This window comes from Acanthaster planci, linkage group LG04, assembly GCF_054643075.1.
Source record: "Acanthaster planci isolate LZ-2023a linkage group LG04, COTS_SCS, whole genome shotgun sequence".
In the NCBI taxonomy this organism is placed as follows: domain Eukaryota; kingdom Metazoa; phylum Echinodermata; class Asteroidea; order Valvatida; family Acanthasteridae; genus Acanthaster; species Acanthaster planci.
The window spans coordinates 13,756,756-13,781,141 of record NC_141780.1 but is presented as its reverse complement, the minus strand read 5'-3'; the positions used below and the strand labels follow the sequence as shown (position 1 = coordinate 13,781,141).

General features: G+C 42.7%; 2 protein-coding genes across 4 annotated transcripts; one reads left to right on the top strand and one right to left on the bottom strand.

Moving 5' to 3' along the window:
* The first annotated feature begins 2,775 nt into the window (after nucleotides 1–2,775).
* Nucleotides 2,776–13,566, top strand: LOC110985642 (uncharacterized). 3 transcript variants are annotated; one of them, XM_087136133.1, is made up of 4 exons: nucleotides 2,776–2,860; nucleotides 7,515–8,156; nucleotides 9,506–10,108; nucleotides 12,289–13,566. In XM_087136133.1, exons 1-3 carry the CDS (start codon nucleotides 2,796–2,798, stop codon nucleotides 10,086–10,088), a joined length of 1,290 nt encoding a protein of 429 aa, XP_086992259.1. In that variant the 5' UTR covers nucleotides 2,776–2,795; the 3' UTR covers nucleotides 10,089–10,108; nucleotides 12,289–13,566. The 3 variants fall into 3 exon arrangements, with proteins under 3 accessions (XP_086992259.1, XP_022102509.1, XP_086992260.1); XM_022246817.2 differs by having other exon boundaries at nucleotides 9,506–13,566; XM_087136134.1 differs by having other exon boundaries at nucleotides 2,786–2,923; nucleotides 9,506–13,566.
* LOC110985656 (NACHT domain- and WD repeat-containing protein 1-like) lies at nucleotides 13,560–24,362 on the bottom strand. The gene is made up of 6 exons (XM_087136127.1): nucleotides 24,233–24,362; nucleotides 20,699–20,904; nucleotides 20,075–20,423; nucleotides 17,167–19,860; nucleotides 16,560–16,998; nucleotides 13,560–15,759 (listed from the first exon to the last, which is right to left on the bottom strand). The coding sequence occupies exons 1-6, from the start codon at nucleotides 24,360–24,362 to the stop codon at nucleotides 14,382–14,384; spliced, it is 5,196 nt and encodes a 1,731-aa protein (XP_086992253.1). The 3' UTR covers nucleotides 13,560–14,381.
* Nucleotides 24,363–24,386: the final 24 nt, after the last annotated feature.

The window sequence follows — 24,386 nt, the reverse complement described above, 5'->3', positions numbered from 1 at the left end:
ATGATTCCGTATATCATTCTATTGGGTCACAACAACAACCAATGACGGGAAAAACAAAGCTCTTCTCCCGGCGTTTAGGAAGTTGTTATGTGGGAGTTTATGTTTAAATTTTATTCGTACCAGGCTCAAAAGTGCATTAAGTGTTGTTGATGAAATTATTGGCGCAACGATTCGTGAGACATCAACAAGGCGAACTGACAGATGAGTCAAATTTCAAACGCCACGTATTAAACCACCTCGAATAAATTATTGGTGATATACGTCAAAGTTTTGCACCATTGCGTTTCATTGGCCCTGATGAAAGGGACTCGTAAGTCCTTTCATCATTGTTATTGCAAATAATAAGCCAGTGTCATGATGCGATGGGAATAGTAACTGCTTGCCCCATGCGATTTTTCTCTGGTAATTGACTTTTTGATGAAAACCAATTAGGTTAATGGTGTTCCGTGAATCAGTCTTTTTGTCGAGTTCGGTGAAGTTTATAGGCTAATGCCCACGCGGCGCTCGCAGCATTGTCATTAAACCCTCGTGGTATATGCACTGGCGGCTATCTCTGTTGTGTCAGGTCAATGAAAAGTATCATCACGGTGGCAGAAAACAACTGAAAATAAATGAAAGGCATTACTTTTTTCAATGGGGAGTAGTTCGATGCCTGAAACACAAAACCTGTCAAAATTATCATACCATTACAGCCCAAAGGCTATATGAGAAGACCAGCGGGGTTGTGATACCATATTGGCCTATACGGTTTCATCTCCGCTGCATGTCTCTGCAGTTTCCAAACGTATTTGAATTTCAAAATATTATGGGTATTTTTAAGTCCCATTCTACATTTTTGGAGGGGATGAACCCGGGCGGGGACGGGAACTTTTTTTTCAGTCAAGAAGTAAATCGATGTTTGATTGTCTCTCTCAAACTGCAAAAGGCAATCCCCTCCTTTAGCAAAGCACCGAATGGGCCAAGCTCGCAATTCCGATGTTTAGATAATCGCCAAATGCTAACCATCGATGCTTCCAATGACTAAATAAATATACCATTGATAACTCGAGACAAATGTATGTGTGGTATAAGTCATCAGAGCCTGGAAAGCGTTTCACCGCTGAAGCCTTTCTAGTACTGTAAAATAAACTGTCTCCACTTATTATGCAATTGCCCAAGGAATATACACCATGTAGGCAAATGCATTAACAGACTGCATTCTGTTTCGTCTTTTACTCGTATCGTTGAGATTTCAGAAGAGCGCCAGTGCGAGTTAAACATCTGTACTTGCTATCAAGCTGACCCACTTTCCCAAAAGGATGTTCGGTACACGTGCGCGTTTCCTTTCACAAATAACACACTCTTAAGGCAAAGGAATGAAGAACTCACTCTGAAAAAGAGTGAGTCCCTTGCAATCCACTCTAAAGTGAAAAAGCAGTCTTTAGGAGTGGATTAAAGGATGAAACTAAACTTTTTGCCGGACTCCTGCCGATACCTCATTGTAGGAGTTACGGTCCCAGTCCAAGCCCGAACTGGGTCCCAGTCTAGACTCGAGTTCTAGTCTCAAACACTGCCAAATTGTTAGAGAAACTGGTGGCGAGGTCTCTGTTGGTTTTGTGAAATAGTTCGCCAAATTAAAATATTTTTGTACCTTCAGCTCCAAATTTGGAGCTTGGGGTGCCGGTAGGCGCCTGCACATTCGGAGATCGTGTTGGATGGGTGTGTAGTACCCAGGCCCGTAACGATGACTTTTCGTGGGGGGGGGGTTGCGAATCCTTAACAACGCGGACCAAGCATATATCTTTTGGTTTTTTATTCTGATAAACAGCAGGATTCATGAGGTCGTACAAATTATTGGGGGGGGTTACAAGTAAACTCCAGAAGAGGGTATTGACTGAGGCAAAAAATACCAAAGCGCGCGGCATTTTTATATTTTATTTTGCGCAAAATGTTCTAGTATTGCTCAAAATCTTTTCTTGCCTCAAAAGCGGACCTTTCAGTCGCGTGGGGGGGAGGGTGCAAGCACCCCCCGCACCCCCACACCCCAAGTTACGGGTCTGAGTAGCTGAGGTCACAGTGACACCACTACAGACTGGGAAAACACCAAAGAAGCGGCGTATAGTAAAAACCATTAATAAGAAAGGCGCCTTTCCATAATGTACATGGGGGGTGCGTTACGAAGAAAACAAAAATCGACTCAATTAACATAATAAACATCGCCCGGAAGCAATTTGACGGATACACAACGCTTGGCGCAAGTGCTGACCTGCATATGAAAAGACACTTTTTGTCTAGCGTTTCCTTTATAGTTGCATAGGGGAAAATGATATGAAATTTGGCAGGGTCCTATATGCTGAAACCAAAAAAACAAAAACATACAAAACCAAATTCTTCAAGACTGCATTTTTCCGGCATACTAATGAATAGAGAGAGGATATCAGCCGTACTCCACCATTGTTCTCAGAAAAACGAATAGTGTTCCGCTGCATAATTTGGATTTTAAAAATGGATAAACCCCTTTATTTTTTTGTAAAAAAAATGCATTTGTTTTTCATTGGAAAAATCAATAATCACACCAATAACCAGAATATTTTTTCTCATGTTATTGTTTTTCCCTAAAATTCTTTAGGGTCAGCACGGTCTTATGCCAACAAATTTAGAGTGTGATGGCACATATCAGCAGTGTCGTGGTTGTACACGTTGTGTGTCATAATTGCTGCTGGTTGTAAGCCTTTGGCACGCCAAGCTTCCGTGATAGAAAAATTAATTATTATGCACTAGGAAACCTAAAGAGGGCGCTGTTTACATTTGGCAAGATGGCGGAAGAAGGGGCAGCAGCAACTTTGGCGGCAACGGACCTGTCTTCCAGATCAAGATCAGGGTAGGCTTCACCTAGTTTATGTGCTGCCAATATATTTCACGTCGCTAATTTATTTTGCATCAGGCAAGTCTAAATAGCTGAAGTGTCGAGTTTGTGTAATGGAAGGAAATTGGAGATTGTTACAGAAATTACCAGGACCCGTAGGCCTTGCAGGGGTCTTAGTACATGTAATTACCGTCAACATGCACACACTGTCAACAGTCAACACACGATAGTAACGTCAACACAGCGTGAGCTTCCCGAATGTACAAGTTCAGTTCTATTAGTAAATAGTAGGCTACATACATGTAGGCCTACACTACAGCTAGCCTACATTATTGACATGATTGAACAAGTTGAAGACACAAATGTAGCCTACATGGGGCCTACATCATGCGGTCATGCTATTTAGCATCAACCATCGTCAACACATACAACTAGCATCAACGAAATCAACAAAGTGTCAACAACTCGAAAGTAGGCCTACCCTCTAAAGATTTAAAAGTGGTTTTATCATAATTTAGAGACGCTAAGACCTGAAACTGTATGAGAGAAACATCGAATTTGCTTCCAGATTCATGCAGAAAAACGAAACTTTTTTGCGATGTATGGAGGCCGTCACCTTTCTTTACTCTGCTGTCCACATGAAAAACAAGATGGCGGCTGGTGGGGCTGCACGAGCAGGCCCTAATTTGTCGCTCAAATTTCCACTCTCAAATATCATTTTCGGTAACGCGATACATTGAATATGATATGTAGGAGCCTTACTAATATTGTAAATATAAAATATTTGCATAAAAATGCTTGAATATTTTGTTGCCGCTCGTTGACGCTAAATAGCATGACCCTTTACATGTACACTGTACATCATATTTCATTTCATTTATTTCAGTGTATAAAGTAATGCGGGGACCGCTAACCAGACTATATAAATGTACTCACTGGTACCCACACTAGTTTCACATTAGCGTTTGTGCAAATAATGAAAGGGAGGGGACAGTGCATTTGCAAATGATATCGTTTATGTACATTAACTGTACAGTTTTACAGTAAGCCCATCATCTTCTGAAATAGTTCAGCTTGATTCTTTGGATTAATTCCTTAACCCTAACCCTACATAATACTGCAAATTACTACTTGTTGTAAAAATGTAGTACTGAGTGCTGCCCCTGGTAAGAGGACATGACCTTATTGTTCTCAGAAGCCATAAAATACAATAGAAAAGACAATGTACCATACAGTGCTCATGCACTATGAATGCATGGCTTTATTGTTCTCGGTATAAGTAACAATGGAAGTAACCTAGCCAGAAGTAGTAATCTGTAGCGCTAGGTCCTTCAGGCTCAGACTACTACTTAGTATTTTGTAGTGCTGTGTAGTGTAAGCCAAACAATATGCTTGGCGGTTAGGGTTAAGACAGAGGTACTGTATGTGCCCTCGGGCAAAGTGCCCTCGACTTCGCCTCGGGGCACTATGCGTCCCTCGGGTGTTCACAACATCATATCCCACACCACAGCGGTCAACAATTGTCAACTGGGGAGGTTCGATGTACATGCAGGCCTACCTTCTAACATCTACATGTAGTTAATTCAAACCAAAATTTGATGGAAATAGAACTTTTCTTACCTACATGTACACTATTGTGACCATGGAAGATTAACAATAGTTACTGAATTGACAGGTTGTTGTCAGCAGTATGACGGGTTGACCAAGTAGGCCTATAGCACTACTCCTGTCTTTCTTTTCCTTCCCATATCTCCCTCAAATGAAAGTCCCGCACTGTAATTAGTCATTATTGGCACAGAGATGCAATTCAACCAACTGCAGCATGGCTCTTATTTGAGGATGAGAGGGACAGAAAATGGGCAAGAGTTTGACAATAAAATGTTTTGTAATCGCCAATTACAAAGCGGCTCCTTTTTTCCATTTTTTCTTTTCTGCTAACTATGCTATTATTGGTCAAGCTGTCTTACTGCTGACAACAAGGACTTTCAATTTAGTTGTATGTATGTAGCACTGCTGTCTGTCTTCTGTGGGTAGATGCCTCTTTGCCTCCCTTACTCACAAGTCATGGGGTGAATGTTGTTTCCTCATGCAGGTCTTAACCACTTCGGACCGGGGCATTTTTCAACGTTGAGGATGCTGGGCCGGCATGACTATCATTTTTTCCGTTTTCAAAATCCTTCAACAATTCATCATTCCATTTAACAGTCGTTTATAGCCGCACGGAGTAATCTTCAGGCACTACTCTAAGTTGACAGGTGACCTTCATTGACGCCCGAATACTTCAGCCAGGCCTGCAGCCTTGTAAACAGAGCCCAGATTGTGCGGTGTTATACAACTGTCTTTTGTTCACGAACCTGGCTCAGTGCACTGCTGACCTCTTTTCAATAGGGGCCAGATTAGCATTCAGCGGTGCTGTGTGGCTCATCGCTGCGATGGTGGAGAGCTTTTGTCCCCGGTGGTAATCCGCTTGCTCTAAATACCCCAAACCCTGTTATACGGTTTCAAAATAACGCTGGATTATCACCACTTTTGAGAGTGAAAAATGCCGGTCATGCCCAGCAGCCTGGTCTTTTGTTCGGAGTATGGTCTTTTGTTACAGGGCCCTATTTCCTTTGTCCAAGTTCGGAGACCCCGGCCACACATATAAACCATACGGCTCCGATTTCGGAGTCCCCGGCTGGTAGTGGTTAATGTTCGGTAGGAACCGCCTTTCACTATTTATTTTCTTTCTTCTATCTAGTTTAATGTTCTTTTCATAAATTTGTACTTAATTGTATTGCGTCCCGAACATCATTTTGGCAGTTTTTGGCAAGTTACAAATGTCCATTAATAATACGGCTATTGCTTGTGGGCGAGTATTGGTAGACCCATACATGTACGTGTAACTACCAATGGCCCCTTAGATGATGGCAGTCAATGTATTCAGCTTGTGAGCCCTTCAGATCCAACCAATAGGCCTTGCTTAATATTTATGCAAATTTTATGCGCTGGAACTGAAAACGAGGCTGTAGGGGACTCTGCTGATTGTTAAGATAAACGGAGACGAGGGGCCACTATACAAGGCAGATTTGACTTTGAAATGACTTTTTTGGCACTTAATGTGAGATGTTCGTATAAAAAAATCGTAATCACTGGCCCTACTTTTACACTCTACACGTTATTGCACTTCAGTGCAGTTTGATTGATCCAGTGTTTTCCTTCCTCCATGACTGATCGCACTCAGCATAATGAAATAACATCTGTAATTCTGTAAAGCTCGATGGTGGTGACACCCAGCCATTTACTGTAGTCCTAGACACGAGTGGTGCATGCATGCAACGTCAACAAGAAGTCCCAGATAAAATCCTGTTAAAAAATTGCATACTCTTCAGATTATGAATGTAGGCTTCTGGAAAATACTTGAAGCTTTTACCAAGCTGTTGCTCTCCACTGCTTTTATCCTCCAACAACCCGAACATTATCTCAGGAACTCAGAAAAGATCCCTTCCATTTACAGCTATCATGACAAACGAGTCCCCTACAGCCTCGTTTTCAGTTGCCCTGACTAAAAATTGCATAAATATTAAGGAAGGCCTGTATTTGACAATAAACTGTATTTCCAGTTTTCAGGAGCTATTCTGACATGCACATGTGACAGTCACATGACTGATACAACACATTATTTGCACTGCAGAGATGGGTACATGTATAATACCCATAACATCATTGAACATGCATCATATAGTCACATCAATCTGCCCTAGCAATCTCTGGTGCTACACACACGAATTGGAAGTGAACAGCTGGACACTGTGTTGCCCTGTGCAGTGTGCAATCACATGAATACACAGAAGGGTTATGTCCTCAGTCCTTACTTCTGATCAAATTGAGAGTTCATTGAGATCATTCAAGTTGAAATTGGGTCATGAAGTAAAAACTATGAAAATTTGGACTGGAATCCCGCCACAATCATCTGTCAGGTGTACTGTGTAGATACAGTAGACAGCAGTGACAGAAAATGAATAGGTTAGGTTTGCGGTTGCACCATGTAGAAAATATGTCTTATATGAGTTTGTGGTTCTGAGAAGAATCGATGGTGAACACTTGATGTTCTGAACAGTATGCTGTGTTCGTCTTCAGGACTCACCCTCCTCAAGACGACCAGAGCATACACTCATATAAGAGATATTTTTCTACATGGTGCAACCGCAAGCCTAACCTATTCAGTGCTTCCACCATGCATAGCTTCAAGTCTTATCCAGTGACAGAAAAGTTACAAACTTCATAAATCAATATCTTCTGCTGTACCGTACATGTACATGTATGTCCTTGCAGTTGTTAATGTTCCACACACATTGCGTGCAATGTGTACCAAAGGCGCCTGCAACAATGGCCTGGCACACCAAGATTTACACGGCTTGTGCTAGCATTTATATGTACATGGGCATGTGCATGCATGTATGTGCATAAGCTCAGAAGCAGTACAGAGCCATCTTGTACTCAGAGTGCTTGCATTGTTTTAACGTTGATGTTTTGGGTAAATTCTGCTGGATTGCTCAACCGTAATGGAAAACAAATTGTAACACAAGCAGGAACAGTTGACTGCAGTGTACATGTGCGTGTACGTCTTGCGTGTATGAAAGTTGAAATTCAAGTAGTAGTTGGATTTTTTTTCTTTTTTATTTTGTAGCTCATCCTCAGGATCCAGTGAGAGTGATGTTTCTCCAATCTGTAAGATTAGCCCTCTTGTTGTGCCTGTCTCAAGTTCCACCAGGCCCTTGACACCCAAGAAGCGCCATCGGGCCGAGATGGAGGAGGAGGCCAGGAGACAGGAAGCTCTCTTGGCAGCAGAGAGGGCTAAAGCAGAGAGTGAAACCAAGACATTAACTTCAAGTGACACAACTGAAGAAGAACAGGATCTCGATGAGAAAAGGATACCTGAGTTGGAGGCAAACGTCCCCGCCGAAGCTGAATCCACATCGCCATCCACTCCCTCAGCAGAGGCAGAAACTGCTGCTGAGGTCAAAGTGGCACCAACAGAGACAGACCATAAAAGGCAGCCCGTGAAAAAACGAAAAGCAGGAGAGGACAGTGACGGTCCTGACTCTGTAGTGAACACCCCCGTTAAGAGGCGGGCTGCGCCCAAGAAGACCCAGGTTGCCAAATCACCAGCAGCACCGAAGTCACCAAAGACCACCCCAAGGACACCTCCACCGCAGGCTGTAGTCACTGCGACTGGGGACGAGCCACTCGTACCAGAGGGATGGAGGCGTGTTGTTACTCAGAGAATGCAAGGGGGGACGGCTGGAAGGTTTGATGTTTACATTTGGAGGTAAAGATGAGAAGAATATTTTTTTCTCTGGAAAAAAATACCCAGTAGCAAAACAGCTAGTCACAAGCAATACACGCACATGTACAAATAGCCTGACATTGTGACTACCACTTATGACTGGACATGCTAAGGGCAGTTTTTGTGTATTATTCCAATATGCAGGCCCATCAAGACCATTGCTAGGCTATTTAATTAATCTTTGTCTGGTGTAATTTATCTTTTTACTCATGCGTTCCATTTTATTATGCCTTACACAACAATTTTGGGCACTTTTGTTGAAAGTTACATACATGTACCTCAACTCACAGACCATTCCATTGTATTCTTGTGGGGTATTTCTTTTGTTTCTGTATACTAAAGAATTAGTGTGTGAGGTGCAGTTTCCAAATGGCTGCTGTTCAACCAGACTGTCTTTCCTGGGTTGATATTTCAACCAAAAGTTTTTTCCCTGTGCCTTTTAACAAGCATCAGAACTCACACTTTGAAGTTTAATAATTTCCTGCAATTATTACTTTAACTTTACAGCTACCTTAAAACGGCTCAAAATTGCAAAAAATTGTAACTTGTGCCGTGCAAAAGTTGGCATTTGAAACGACTTGCGCAACAAAATGTAACTTGCCCTAATTTTGTAATTCAGTATATCATATTGGATGACAGCCGCTCAGTTCTTAAGAAAGAGTGCAGACTTTTCTGCTATGGTGGTGAACATTCATGATGATGAAAATCATGCACAAAATATCCCACCATTCGGTCAGTTAAAACTCACTGCAAAACGGTGTCAAGGTGTGTATACGCGAGTGAAAAAACAACGCCCCACACGCAGTGCATGATTACGATAGTTTCAGTTACATTCAACGACTGACTTGTATATTAGCATTGTTCAGCACAGAGGGAAAGAGGTTACACATAGCCCAGCAGTATGTCTGGTCCCTGACGCATGACCCATGCAATGATGCCCATAGAAATCTGCATCGTACTATGTACCTGTACATTAACATCATGCAGATTTTATGGCGTTCTGATCTGCTGATGGCTAGAACACCAAAGACGAACAGAAAAGCTACAGTGAAACATTTCTGTTAAACTTATTGTTTGTTTTATTCAAATCAGACTGGTTGCCATTATGAAATATTTAAGAGTAGTGAACAATATGGGTACTTTTCCAACTTGCGCACAAAGCAAGCTTGAGTTGAGGATAATTTGGATTCAGTTAGATTTCACTTGCATTGTGCAAGCACTTCAATGGCAGTAACCTTATACAAGTACAGTAAATTGCTAGAACATTAAAATTGTGTTGCCTTAATGTTTATGAAGCTACAGCTAAGTGTATCTTGTTTATTTGCACCCAGCCCAACAGGAAAAAAATTCCGGTCACGGCCTCAACTTCATGCTTATCTGGAAGAGACAGGCTCTTCCCTGTCTATTGATGACTTCAGCTTCAAGCACACAGGTTCCTCCGCCACCCCAGCCAGATTCAGAAAACTGACGACGCCCGTCAAGCTGGAGAAGAAGAAGAAGAAGACCACCCCAAAGAAGAAAACAGTGGGAAAGTCAAAGGTGCAAAAGGTAACGCCGAAGAGGGGACGACCGAGGAAGAACAGCGCAGGTGGGACAAAGTCCCCGGGGAAGCAAGCGGTCAGCAAGGCCAAGAAGGGGAAGCAGCAGCGTAAAGTCATGAAGCCCCCACCGGACACCGGCTCAAAGAAGGCCAGTCGGGCCCAGCAGCTGCAGAAGCTCCTGGTCAAAATCAACTTCCAGAAGCCGGGTGACATCCGGGAGATGTCCGAGGACGAGTCCTCAGAGGAAGACTCTGAGGATGACTTTGATCCTGGCACAACCGAGGAGGCGGGCCCAGATGTGAGTGATGTCTCGTCGACCCCGAGTCCGCCAAGTTCAAAGAAGGGCCGGAGGCACTCCTCACCCATTGTTTGATAGTTTTGCTTGTATAAAAGGTACATTTAATCAGTTGGCTACATGGCCCATGGCAACCTTAGAATTCTGTCAGGAATTCTATAGGTTATCATCAGAGGGAGCGATAGTTGTACAATAACCAAGTGTACATCTTTGTCTTTGATAGATCGAAAAAACAGGTCTTCAAATTCTTCCTGCACTTACAGATGAACCTGACAATTAGCTCTGTCTCTTAAACATGCATCACCTTCAGTGGCAGATCCTCATGTAGGTTTATTGAAATGCAAAAATACAAAGGGAGAGAGGGGGCCCATGGCCCTCCGTGTTCCAATGTACAGTATTTCAAGGAACTCAGGTCCACCTTTGATCGTATAATGGTTGCAGAGGCACATAGAAGTATGAGATCTGAAATACCTGTATGCTAGCTGGCATGCTGTGGTGTGCCCCAAGCCAACATTTGGAACAAATACATGTAGTTTTCTGGACAGAAAAAAATGTAATGCAAAGCTTGGTAACATTTGAAACATTTATTGCAAAATTTACCACTGTGTTTTTATTTTTTTATTATTATTATTTTTTGAGGGGGTAAGAGGAAGTTATTTGTAACATTGGTCCTTTTGTATCCGTTCAAATCAGTGTCTTTGCAGTGATGGAATACAATATCAAATGGAATTCACATTTGTCTATTTTAAGAATCGACCAACTCAATTTACCCCCCCTAGATATCTAACCATTTGCCAGATGTTGGAAAGATTCAACGGTATAATATGGAAGTTTAGGAAACTTTTTTAGAGGTTAACTGAAGATGATTAAGTAGCTGTGATATAAACCAACAAATATCAAGCGCCCCCCCCAAAAAAAAATTGGTTTTCACCAAGGCAGAATGACATGCGAAAAAAAACCCAACTGAAAACACTGATTGGTTCAATTTTTCAGCAAACCAATGTTCAGTGTATATAAACAAAGCTATTCCCAGATTTATGTATAAAACTATCTAGTGTAAATACCGGTAGATGGTGACATTTTTTTAAAATTTGGTACTTCGGATTTACTTTTCCCCCAATATCCATCTTTACAGTATGTTGAGTTTTGGTATTCTGTGTGAAAGGGGACATCTGTCAGTCCGTTTCCTAGTTTAGTTTTTTTTTTTGCAATCTGTAAATGAACTGTCTCTTTTTTAAATGAAATAGAAAGAATAGTAACAATGTTGTTGCTTTCGCTATAATTAAAAACGTTTCTTTGATAAGGAATTATAAGGTATAATAGATTTGATTATGGACTGACAAATTTCCTTTTCCATGTAAGTGCCGTTTTGAAAACAAAAACCATAAAATACATTAACGTGGAGCACCACAGTGCATTGGCTGTAATTTCAGACCAATGAGGCAGTTCTATATTCCAACAGCGCTCGCCCAAAATGTGTGGTCATTTGGGAACGGACATACGCGTGCGCGAGGTCTGCCCCAGAGCTGTATATAGACCAAACCGGTGACATGAATCAGGAATCATTACTGCGGTGTCTCCACGCGCATGAACAAAAGAGATGCACACTAAATGCTTCCTCATCAGCCAATTGGTGCCTGCAGCTGCACTGCTAACCAAAATCACGCGCTTAGGAATGCGCGCCTGAGTGACAGGAACACCGCATGGCCTCAGCAAATCGGTCTACCTAGGTATGTGGAGAGTAGCGCCAACTTCTGACCTAGGAACCAAAATGGCTGTTCATTAGATGTGCAGTGCAGCATGCAGCTGTTTTGTGTTAATTACCCATGTGCACTGACGCATGATCCACCATTTTGGTTCCAACAAGCAAGACACTCATCTCGGAACTCGCTCTATAAACAGCTTTGGTCTGCCTTATCAGCACGGCCATAAGCCAACTCGCGCATGCTTGATTTGTTCGAGCATGGAGCTCTTCCACAACCTTGCGTTTTTGAAACTCCAAACTGTTTTCGTTGGAGACAGCAGCGGTTAAAACCATGTCTGATGAGCAGAAAGGCATTACTGAGTGCCACAATGTGTGGACTGTCACTGAAGTTTAGCAAGGGTTCAAAGGAGAATTGTGTTCCACTGTCTGCCGAGTTCAAAATATAGGATTGGACGGTAGTCGGTGATGTCGTGCGTCAAAGTTATTAGGGGCCCAAAAGTTACCCATTTTTTTTTGTAAGGGCAAGAATGAGGCCTCTTTAAATGCATGAATGAATTTTTTTTTAATTTTCAGTTTGCCTCCCATGCCCAATACCTGAATACGCCACTGGGGGTCCAACCACGCAGAGGAACAGGAGCAAACATGTTTGGGTTTGTTTTACTGGCGTCCCAGGACTACCCAGAGCTGTGTCATATTGTACTGTGTATTGGCCATTCTCAACTGTGTATAATCCACAAACAGTTCATGTTAGGCGGTGGGAAATCTTACAAGTAAAGCACACCACAAAAAGACATTCGCCTTTTTTTATGGGACCCTGTATTGTAATTCTTAGAATCCCTCAGAATATAAATCAAGCGGGGTTGAACCAGCTTTTCCTTCTGCACATTTTGACATGTCAGTCGGACAGGTGGCACCAGCATCAATCAGACTGGTCATCTTAATGCAAAAAGGACAGAGATTCCATTGTGTTTTGTTATATGATGGTATTAATCTGCACCCGTCCTAAACCTCACCTTAACCCTTGTATGTGTGGGTGTTCATTTCATCTGGCTATGGAATGTATTTTCTTCGTACATTATTAATATTTTAAATTTAAGATGTGCTCGTGTAAACGGAAGCAGTCCTGCAGCGAAAGGGCTGTGTTCGAAACAAACGGAACTGAAATTGAATGCTGCATGCCTAGGGGCTTTGAAAAATTAGACTGGGAAAGCCGCAGAGAAGAAATCTGTATAGTATAGGTACGCATAGCGTATAAGGCTGTTGGACTTCATTATTTTGTACAACGTGTCGTAGCGTGGACTCTGTATTCTGTCATTTATTATTTTAAGTTAGCTATTTTAAGTGTGGTCAATGACTTTTATCCTTAAGCCTGTTGATTCAGTTTATTGTGAATTTCAGTTTGATTTGGTTGCTTTGTCGTTTTATTTTTGATTTTAGGGAGGGGTTTGCTTTGGGTTTTTGTTTCGTCTTTGTTAGTTTGAAATTGTTGAAAACTCAAGCCGTTCTTCGTTGGGAACTAACAACCGAATACCATAACACCAGGTTTGCTTGAATGCGTTTTGGGTGAATTTTGGTCTTGTGACAGAATGATGCGCCTGTAAACAGAAGTTTCATTTATACATTCAACTCGAGGAGAAACACATTTTCAGCCCTGCTCATCAAAGAAAGAAGGTTCATGTTTATTACCAAATTATAACATTTTAAATGTGTATTTTAGATGAATTTTTTCATTGTACATTTCATGCAATACGTTCACGTGTAAGTGATTTTGTACATTAATTTGACTCGGACTTACTGTATTTCATTTAATTAGGGAATGAGCGAAATAAAATCGGAATACATAGCATCGAATAGTGGACTCATTTACATGTACATGTATTCACACAGTAACTGTACTTATATCTGCTATCTATCTTTCAAAAAAGGAGTGAAACAAAATAACAAGTGCGCAATACTTCATCATGATGATACGTCGAAAAGAGTAAAAGTCCATACAGATTTCCCTAGTCCCTAACTGCTTACAGGACACCAGAATAGTCACATTTCTCAGTTGATAAAAACCGTTTCAGTACTAGTACATGTGTAACTCCATCAGTGGAACTCCCGCGCGCGTGACGTGGGCACGCTTAATGAATTAAGGTACACTCCAAACCCAAGAGCAACTCATGATGCCTTATAACGTCAGCGCTTTAGAAAAACAGTTGCCCATCCCAGCGACCTTTAAAGTCGGGGGGGGGGGTATGCAGAATAACAGCCAAAATTGGCCTGCTGTATATCTCGTTGCAGAGTAAAAAGACCAGCCATGATAAAACGAACCGGTTGCAGGCGGGTTTTTTTTTCAGGAAGGCATAGGCATGACTATGCACCGATTAAGGTCACATCGTTTCAAAGAATGCACCCCAATAGTCCCAGAGGACGGCCAGATTTTGGGAGATAAAAGGGAACGGCCTGTAATGGATTTGAATATCGAATCTACGATGGATATCCACAGGGACCTATGCTGATAGTTCCTTTCTGAATGATTCCCTGACATAAAAGTTTTGCATTTTTGTGTGCTAAGTAAGCCCCCGTGTTAACCTCGTGAAATTTGAACTTAAGAAGCGTTAGGGAAGCTCCAATGTGGTGCTGTTTTTTGGTTTCCTTCCCGTTATAGCGTTCATGTAGCTTCACAAAAGGTGGCAGGTTTTACTTTTAAGTAACTGGTTTTCGGGTCGGTAATAAGGCATTTGCTTTCGAGCCGACGCTGAGTTCAGGCTCATTGAGGCATCAGCAGTCGGATGCAGGGCAGATTTCTCACTGGTGGCCGCTGCGAGCAAACTGGCCGAGAATTCAAGAAAGGCTACTCTTCCATCCAGTAGTGTTACAACGGTAGTGTTGCATTTACCTGACATTATTATGGAACTGATCTTAGCATAGGTGTTGTATTTCATCAAGTGTTTCCCGTTCTGGGCGTCCCACACTTGAATATAGTTATCATCCTCTGCACTTGACACTAGAAATCGGCCATCAGGACTGAATATCACCTTTGAGACATCAGATTCATGCGCATGTTTCATGGACTGCTTCAAGGACTGAAATTGGATGTCCCAGATAATGACTTCCCCGCCGTTAGCCCCAGATGCTGCAAGGATTCCATCTGGAGAGAATGCTACTGATTTGACGAATTTCGAATGTCCTTCCAGAGTCGTGACATGTGAGAAGGACGCGAGGTTCCACAAGTGGACATTATGGTCGCCGCAACCAGCGAGAAGTCTTTGTTCGTCAGGTGAGACGGCAACAGATAAAACCTGATCGACATGACGAAGCTCACCAATCACTCGCCCATGTTTGCTCTCGATGAGTTGTAGTATCCTGGTCTTTCCCGAGGGGTCAAACATGCCAGACACATACTGGTTGACGAACACGCCACGCCTTAGCATGTGAAAGGAATAGGATCTCAACTGGATGATCTGAAGCGTCTGCCCCGACTCGAGATAAAAGAAGCGGATTTCAAACTGCGGCTGACCTAGCCCTGCTATGAGCCGGCGGCCTTCGGGGCTGATCACACAATGAGTTGGTATCATCCATCGATCTTTGAATGTGTTCTTGATTGCAAAGTCAGGTAAGCTGAGGACATACCATCCCTTGCTACATCCGACCATGAAGGTGTCATCCCTACTGATGGCCACAGCATGGCAAGCTCCGTCCATCGGGTCCTTGATGGACTTGATCATCTTCCCACTCCGTACATCCCACAGTTTGATCGTTTTATCACTTCCCGTTGTGATAACTTTGTCGTCAGAATTTAAGGTCAGTGCTTCATATGGGTAACCGTCGTGTTTGCTGATCGGCAGTCCTGGTTCGTCACTCGAGTTGGATGTTTTGAGATTAGCAACGTCCCAGATGCGGACGTTCTTGTCCTCTGATCCTGTGAGAATCTTGGAACCATCCGGTGTCACAGCAACAATCGACACGTTTTGGATGTGCGGAAGTTTAGCTTTCACTTCCAGTGTTTCCAGATTCAACACTACGGCTTCAGATGTTTTCAATGCAGCAACCACGTACCTAGCAAGAGAGCGAATCGAAGAAAAAAATATCAGCATCCGCCTCGAACAGAAGACCACCCTTACCAGGAAACGGAGAAAATACGGGATCCCTTTTTTTTTTAAATTAAGTTCACACACGCGCATTGACGTAGTACGCCTAAATTGGGGGGTCCAAGGGTTTACATTTTTTTAAGGGAACACTTCAGGAAAATAAACCGCAGCTTCATTTTAACGGAAACCATGCATAGATTGCAAATGGGGGGGAGGCGGAAGCACTCCCCCGTAGTGGCGCCACTTTCTGGACCGCGTTCGTGTTGTGTGCGTAATTACAGTCTGCAGAATGGCAGTGCATTTTGCAAAATTATCCACCGAAAGAGGGCGGTCACACATGCAGAATCTGAATTTTTCTTTGGTAAAGTGTGCGTCACGTCATTCCATAATGCAAATGCATGTACATGTATGAGGGCGGTGGAAGAAACGAAAAATTCGGCCAGAATCTGGACTAGCCAAGACCATACATTCCGTCATAATTATTGGTTGCGCGTTCTGAACACGCCCTGAGCCAAGTGCTCATAAGACTACGCGCTAATGTGGCGGAGTCCAATAGCGGAGTAACAGGACAGCAATTTTAAAGTAAAAGCGCGCCCTCTCTTATTCTCGCTCAGAGCGGACAACCACGCTGCGCGAAAGAAATGTCAGAAGATTGAAAAACATTTTCTTTGCGATTGTAAGACTGACAATTTCCGAATGTGAATCAACATGTTTATGTGTTGATGCTGAACGTACTCGTCCAAATAAAAGATAACGGGGCATACGTACATTTCATTTGGTGTTACGGCCATGCTAGTAATGTCTCCATCTCTCTCAAAGCAGTCCTGTCGCTTGAGAAGTGTTCTCTCTGTATTTTTTCCGGTTCCGTACATTCTTACCATACCGCAGACGTGTCCAGATATGACACGAGTGTTGTCCCCGGTAATGTACATGGTTTCTACCGTGGAGCTCGATTTGGGGTCTCTAGTGTCTCCAAGATACTTGCAGTCAGGGAAGCTGTGCAGTGAAATTTCACAGCCATGCACGGCGAGAAGTCGTTTGTCTTCAGATAGTGCCACCTTCCGGATGGAAAACCCGTTTGCGTCATCCATTTCACGAATCGTTTCACCCTTTAGTATGTCCCAAAGAACGAGAGTGCGATCATGAGAAAATGTTATCGCTACTTGTCGGCAATCGATCTCCGTTGTCAGGACCCCCATAATGTCGTCTAAAATAATTCAGAAAACAAAACACAAGAATATTGCCATATGAGTAAGCGTCATGAGTTTTTGATGAGTGTTGTTCACAGTTAGAGGAGGGGAGTAACATTAAAATTGTTTGAAAAGTTTACTTAAACTGAAGGCCAACTTTTTCTAAAGTGAAGTTTGAAACTCACCTGTGTGGTGGTTCAGCCAGTGCATGACTTGTCCTGACTCTAAGTTCCAAAAGATTACAACGTGCCTTCTTTCATTTTTATATTCCTCCTCATCCCAATCCTCTTTTGGCATCAACTCCTTCCTCTTTGCATCCTTGTGTTTTTGCTTTGAGTCAGTAATGATCTCGTCTTCCTCGTTGTCTGTATCATTACTTGCCTCGTCATAGCTAACCTGTGTTTGTAGGCCGGTGACAGCGTACTTCCCGTCCAAACTAATTGCCAGATTCGATTTGCTTTTCCCAGTGTGCCCTTTTAGTCGGTGAATCAGATCTCCTGTTTCCATATTCCAGACACATATTTTGCCTGACTTCATGTACTCCCCATTGTGGGTGTACGTCACGCAACTCTGGTCGTCTGGTGTAATTTCGATGCCATAGACAGCTTCCCTATGACCAGTCAGTACGTGCACCAATGTGCCATTTTCTATCTGCCAGATGCGAGCCGTGTTATCCTTCGAGCCGGTTACAACCAACCGTGAATCACTTGTGATTGCTAAGGAAACGACTTCCTCAGTGTGGCCCTCAAGTGACGTCAGCATCATACCACCAGGCGGTTGAAGACAAGTGCTCAATGGCAGGAGTGGGTGAGATAGACTCCCTGCAATTTTAGCTTGCGCGAGAAGGGATTCCATTCTTGGGAATTTAGAAGCAGCATCCATCAGTCTTCCGATCAATTCTGGCGCTAACTGGTCAGGATTATTTGAAATGACGGACGACGACAGCCGAAGGGCTCCAAAAAGTGTGCTGATTTCTGCATCATCTATCTTCTCTTCTGCTTTTTGGAAATCTGCCAAGGCATCTTGCATTGACAGGGCCTTTACTTTGCTGAGCAAAAAATCAAAGTTCAGAAGTGCAGAAATCTTCAGTGTATTCCACTCTTCCATTTCTATCAGATGAAACGGTAGCTGGGTCAGTTTTCGGAGGTTGAAGGTCACAGTACCTGCACTTGCGTGTAAAGCTCCAGAGAAAGTCAAGGGCTGATCTGAAACTTTGCGATCTTCTTCTGCCTCTGCTGGAATTCCAAAGCGCTCGACCTGCAGAGCAGAATATCGGCAGGGTTTTTTCCGACCACCTGACCAGGTGCCGTCAAAATATTCAGCGCAAGTCTTGTGGAGCTTTTTCTTTAGGCTATCGTCGTTGAGGTACCTCTGACGTGCTGTCTCGATAAATTGGCGATGATACCAGTACATCACTGTCACACCATCTGCATTTCTGTCCACGAGGTAAGAACTTAGGTCGTTCCGGACTCTTGTCCACAAGGATGGCGGGATTCGACGAACAGGCGGCATCCAGTATTGGTAGACATCATTTAGGACGTCATCGTCTAGGGATAAGAGATCTTCTAGCTCTGTCTCTGTAAGACCAGTGGGCGATAAGGTAATGTATGCGAGGGCTCTCGACACAAGCATTTGGCCGTGGTACTCTTCAAGTTTTCCGAATATGAGATTGATCATGTCTTGAATACCTGGTTTGAGAATACATCTGTCGAGGGGATGGTAAGAGTGCCATTGTGTGGCCTGGTCGAAGACAAGTTTTAGGAACAAAGGGAGACTGCAGACAGCTACCGCCTCATCAATCAACTCGAACTGAGAGTTCGTGACACTTTTTTTGGCAGTTGCAAGCCAGGACCTCAAGATGTACCTGCTTTCTTCTTTAGAGAAAGGAAACAATTGTACGTATGTTGAGGTATCAGGGAGTCTCTCCTTAGCTTTTTCCAGGATGCCGTGTTCCTTTGGAAGCGTGGAAACCACAAGAGCGGTGTACGCTGGCAATGCCTTTGGAAGCCAAACCAAACGATGAGCACCGTGTTCACTTGATAATTGATCAAGTGAGTCCAGAAAAATGACAAGAGGCTTTTCCGCTGTAGCAAATTTCATGATTTTACTAAAGGCTGCCACCAATTTGTTGTACTCAGTAGGAAGTTGGAAACCCTTCTTGTCGTAGGCCAGCAAGATCTGTTTGCACAGCATTGTCAGAACTCGTTGAATTGAAGAAGTATTTGGGCTTGTTCCAAGGAATCGTAGCACCATAACAGTGCCGGTGCCACAAAGCCATGACTGCTTAACAAGTGCTGCACATTTTGCCATAATGGAGGTCTTTCCACTTCCCGACTCACCATATAACACCATTGGAATACCATCTTTTCCACCGTCACCCTTTGCTCGTTGTATAACGTAGTCTCGCACATTTTTAATAATGTCATCCCTGCCCTGGAATCCAACGCATTTGGTTAGACAGAAAGACAAGTGCTGCAGAATCTCCTGATGTAAGGGATCTTCCAGACTGGCAAGCTTCTCCTTTGAGATACCGATCTCGACCATGTTTACCATCTTGGTATAGAAAGTATCCAAGAAGCTTTTGATATACTCACGATGCTTCTCATTCTTGACATTAACCCCGTCCTTCGTCCAGTCTCCCAGATCGGTCGCAATTATATTGGATGGGGGAAGTACTTGGGTGACTTTGTCACGCAGATCGGAGAGCAATTCCCTTGCCTCGATGTCTACCTTTCCGTCCTGAAGGTCGAGGAACTTTGAGGCTTCTCTCGCCTCATATTTGCTTTCCAAGTCGACGAACTTTCGGATGAAACACAAACACTGCTCCTTTCCGTCGGACGGCGTATCCACAAGGCCATGATTAACTTCGTCGTGGGTTACTATTGGGTAAAAATAAACCATAAAATACTTAACATAAAGAGGGCCACACTACTTATTACAATAAAACAGACCAGTGCATGGCACAGCCCCGGGAGGAGGACTTGCCCTCCATTTGGAGGTCAGTAACTCCTGGTTGCCCCTTCTCCCAATTGAATTAATAAAATAGATAAAGATTACTGGAATCTCCTGAACTCTCTTTTTAGGTTTGCGAACCTGAAATCTTGTAATTCTTTGCTTGGTCTGCCGTCAGCAGTCCCTGTTTTTCTGCCTCGTTAGCTGCAAAGCGCAGCTGCCCCTGGAGAAGTTCGAAGGTTTTCCACCACTCTGTCTTGTGCGCCCTCATTTTCTCTGGATCGTCCTGGCGATTGAAGTATGGCAGCCTGGAACTGATTGGCTGTAGGACGTACACAGGTGGTATGCAGTTGTCGTCACAGATAAACCACTCGTCGAGCGTTTCGATCGGCATTCCGTTGTCGGTCAAACATTGCCGTAGTATTTTGAATTCAACGCCTTGAACTTTTGCCGGGAAAGGTCGGTATCCATACTTTTGGCAGAGAAACGTCTGAAAATTGTACGGATTATAGTATTTAAGATTGGAGCTACATGTTGGAAAGTGGGCTTCAGCATTATTTTTAGCTGAAGTTAAATACATGTACAAAATGTCCCATGTACTCACTCGACACAATTTTATTAAAATATAGATAAAAGCTCATTTAAAGTGGCTGAGGCCATAATGCCATCGGAACCGTTTTTTTCCCATAAAAACGCCTTATGAAATGAAATATGTACATGAGCTAAAGTTACACGAAAGCTTTCATAAATGTTGGGGAGTCTTACTACAAAGTTTGGTCCCACTGAAAGGCGCTGGCAGGCAGCAATTTCCCTCATGCATAATTTTGACGTCATGTGGTCATCTGTCGCTTCGTCCCGTACTCCCCATCGCATGTCAATGACCTGGAACTCTAATCCATGGCGAGACTTGCAGTAATCCTTCAGACGAGGGTACGTCTCCCTCATCAGGGCGTTACGTTCTACAGATGTGTCTGTTAAAACCGGAATGATTTTTACTGAGGAAACGATTGTGGTTAAAATGTATAGACCCATATACCTATTGCGAAAAGCACTTTTTAGTTTGCGATGGTCTTGAGTAAATTGAGTTTGAGAAAATCTGGAAGCAACAAATTTTAACTTTTTAGCTCAGTCTTACTAGGGAATAGTACATGAGATATGGTTTAGCATAATTTGCAAGAGACAAACTATAACATCAGTTCTTACTGCCTCTAATTGCCGATGAGAACAGCTTAGAGTGAAAATATTTCACATTTTTGTGTGTTACGTACGCATTAAAAATACAACAGAATTTATTTATTTAGCACTTGCGTACCTCGAAGAAATCTTCCAGCCTTTTTTCAAGTAGATTCTCATGCTATTTTTTGGGTTTTTTTTTTTTAGTGTGTTAACATCTTTTTCTATGTTTAATGTGACTTCTTTATTTCGTCCTGTGACATTGATTTCTGCGTAAAACTTAAGGCTCCTTTAGTTACATTATGTGACTTTTGATTCAGTAACCAAGTTTTAAGACAAAGCAGATGCCCGTAGTCGCTCATTGATATCTGCCATGCACTTGTCAATTAAGCATGCTTGAAAAAGAAACTTGACTGTGAAAAAACACTTAAATCTATGAATTCAACAAGACATTCACATCGAAAGTTTTTTTAATCTGCAGTATTAAAGTTTAGTAACTCCTTCAATACCCTTGGCAAAATTAACACAGCGTTTACTTACATCGTACTAACGAGGCATACAAGGCCGCAATATATTTATTGCTCCAGATTCTGGGGAAGCGCCATGTACTTCCCAATGGGAAATGAATTTATTGCAGGTTTGGAATGGACACTAGTCTTCACGCCTTGTCGAAGCTTCCCCTGCTGAAATGTTGCACTTTACCTCTTCGAAAAAAGACAATTACCCGTATCCGCGATTGTAGCCTTTATTCAAGTCTGGTTACCCTACCATTTTTTATGGAATATTTAAAAAATATCGCCACCACGACAACGCACATTCCAAAAATCCCAAAAGTGCGCCCCTTATTAATTATACGGCTTCTGACTGGTTGTCAAAAGAGGGCGGGTAAAGTTGCTTGGTTCGCTCGTCACCCAGCGCCTGAACAGGGCGTTGGGAAGGGCTGATGGCTTTGCACTGCACATGATTGGCTACATTGGACGCGACCTGTGACCACGAGGTTATCACTTCCTGTTATCGAACGTTATTTAAGTTGTTTGGTTCACCAATGGCGATGCTTTGGCACGGGCAAAGTGTGGGCCATATGATAAAAACATACAAAAACGTACAATCACAGTGTGGTAATTTATTTTCTCACCAAGTATTACTGATCACGTGTCTTTTGGAGATGAATTCCAACCATTGGTTATTTTGATCAATTTTGGATCAACGAATAAAGTGTACTGAGAATTTTTCAGAAATGGGAAAGATAACAAAAAGTATCGAACTGATAACCACCGCTTATTTGTGTAACGCATTGAGCGAGATCACGCGGGTGGCAGATATCTATCCACAGTGCTCTACGTGTCGTTAGCTGTGACCCCCTTGTGACGTGTTTCCTTCACTAAAATCTGTGCCAGGCCGTCAGCCATTCCCAGCGCCCTGTCCGGGGGCTGGGCGACGAGCTAAGTTGCTTGTGTTGAGCATATACAATGAGACGTATACCAGACCGTGAAACAAACACGGTGATATACCGACGTGGAATAGAATTTCCATGACAACGAGTCTGTGCAGAGCAATTAGCAAAAACGATTAAGTGTACTAAATAATCATAGGGATTTCCCCCTTGAGTTTTTAAGCGTGTTTTTTTTGTACCTGTTAAACACTCCAAAGCAAAAAAAAATATTTAGATTTCTGATGTGTCCACTTCCTTTGTCAATTTTATAGTAGACGTAGGCTCGCCAGCCCAAACTTTAAATCACTGAACTCAGGGAGAGGGCATTTCTTTAAGATGCATGTTGATTTGAAGGAAATCAGTATACTGTAAACAAAAATTACTCATTTTGACTAATAAAAGTTAGTCCAGCTCTATGTCTAAAATGACCAATTTAAAGTAGTCAGACAGGCCAATGACCGACACTTTATTCGTCCAAGACTAGTCAAATTTGACCAAAGTCAGTGCACTGTTGACTAAATATTATTCCTGTCTTGATTTAGTAATCGAGACCCAACTATTAGTCATTTTGAGCCCAAAATGACTTACTTTGTTTACAGTGATATCACTATTATCAGGTTCCAGACTTAGTACAAGCATTTGCTTTTTAGCTGGAATCCTCATATCAATTCTGGTATTTTGATATTAAATTCATGTGAATATTTTATTCAACTGGGGGGGGGTACGAACTTCGAAGAAGGAGGGGCAGATGCCTGTGCCCATTAGTCACGCCACTGGTAACACCCTGTGTAAAGTAAATCGAATGATCGCCGACTTCGGGCAATCCATGATTTTCTGCTGCACTGATATTTGAAAGGAAATTGGAATTTGGAAGGGTTCCAACTTGTAGAAAAAGCCTACTTCAGTTGGCAAGGCAAAATTGCTTGTTATGGTTCCTTTTTAAGAGAAGCAACTCAACAGTCCTATGACTTCAACAGGAACAATATCGAAAGTTTAGTCACAAGATGCCATATTAAAAAGAGTATTCAAGGAACATTGAAAAGTGCAATACGTGTACTACAAGTAAAAGAGAAGGTCTAGATGTGCCACTTGAAAATCTCGCAGAAAAAAAGATGAGAAAAAAACTGTCAGACAAGACAAATCACAGTTTTAGAGTACCTGCAGCCTCTCTCCCGTTCGGCATGACTAATTTATTTTCCTTTCAGAAGCATAGTGCATTATGTGCAATAACAATTTGCCAAGTTGACCTGGCTGTCCCAAATCTCTCAAACTGAATGCATTAAACACCTTTCACCAATAATACGTCAAAACAAATGCAGGATGGCACGTTGGCCGTTGCCCTTGGGTGTCGCAAGGAGGGGTCTTTCTTTGTTTCCAAAGGACGGGGCAAAACAATAGTAACAAATTGGCAAAATATAAACATTTATTGGGTCAATTTCGAGGCATATTCAGGGAAATTTGAGATTTCCATTGCTTTTCTATTTCTTTTGTACTTCTTTCCTTTTCTGTTAGTTCTCGATCCCTCTCCCCATTTCGTAGGGTGTTGTGTATGGAGGGAGCACCCCGCTTCCCCTCCCCCTTGCGACGCTCATGTTATCGGCCTCGTCAAATAGGGGAAGCAGCGTCACTGCGTCATGTCTAATGTACAGGTTTTCGCATGCCTGACAGGAGTGAATCAAAATACAATATTTTACCTGTGAAGGTTGAACTGGTGAATATACGCACGACCTTGGAACGTTGCCTTGGTAACTCTCGACTTAAATCACCACATAGGACTGCAAGCTCTGCGTCTGTCCATTCGGTTCTTTCCTTGCTCAGCGCCATATTTTTAAATGCAAAACACCAAAC

Excerpts from the sequence above, each read along its gene's own strand:
- LOC110985642 (XM_087136133.1), top strand. The coding sequence starts at position 2,796 with ATGGCGGAAGAAGGGGCAGCAGCAACTTTGGCGGCAACGGACCTGTCT. Across the intron at positions 2,861-7,514 it reads TCTTCCAGATCAAGATCAGG|CTCATCCTCAGGATCCAGTG; the intron begins GTAGGCTTCACC and ends TTTATTTTGTAG. Across the intron at positions 8,157-9,505 it reads TTTGATGTTTACATTTGGAG|CCCAACAGGAAAAAAATTCC; the intron begins GTAAAGATGAGA and ends ATTTGCACCCAG.
- LOC110985656 (XM_087136127.1), bottom strand. The coding sequence starts at position 24,362 with ATGGCGCTGAGCAAGGAAAGAACCGAATGGACAGACGCAGAGCTTGCA. Across the intron at positions 20,905-24,232 it reads CACCAGTTCAACCTTCACAG|ACACATCTGTAGAACGTAAC; the intron begins GTAAAATATTGT and ends CGGTTTTAACAG. Across the intron at positions 16,999-17,166 it reads CTGGCTGAACCACCACACAG|ACGACATTATGGGGGTCCTG; the intron begins GTGAGTTTCAAA and ends GAATTATTTTAG.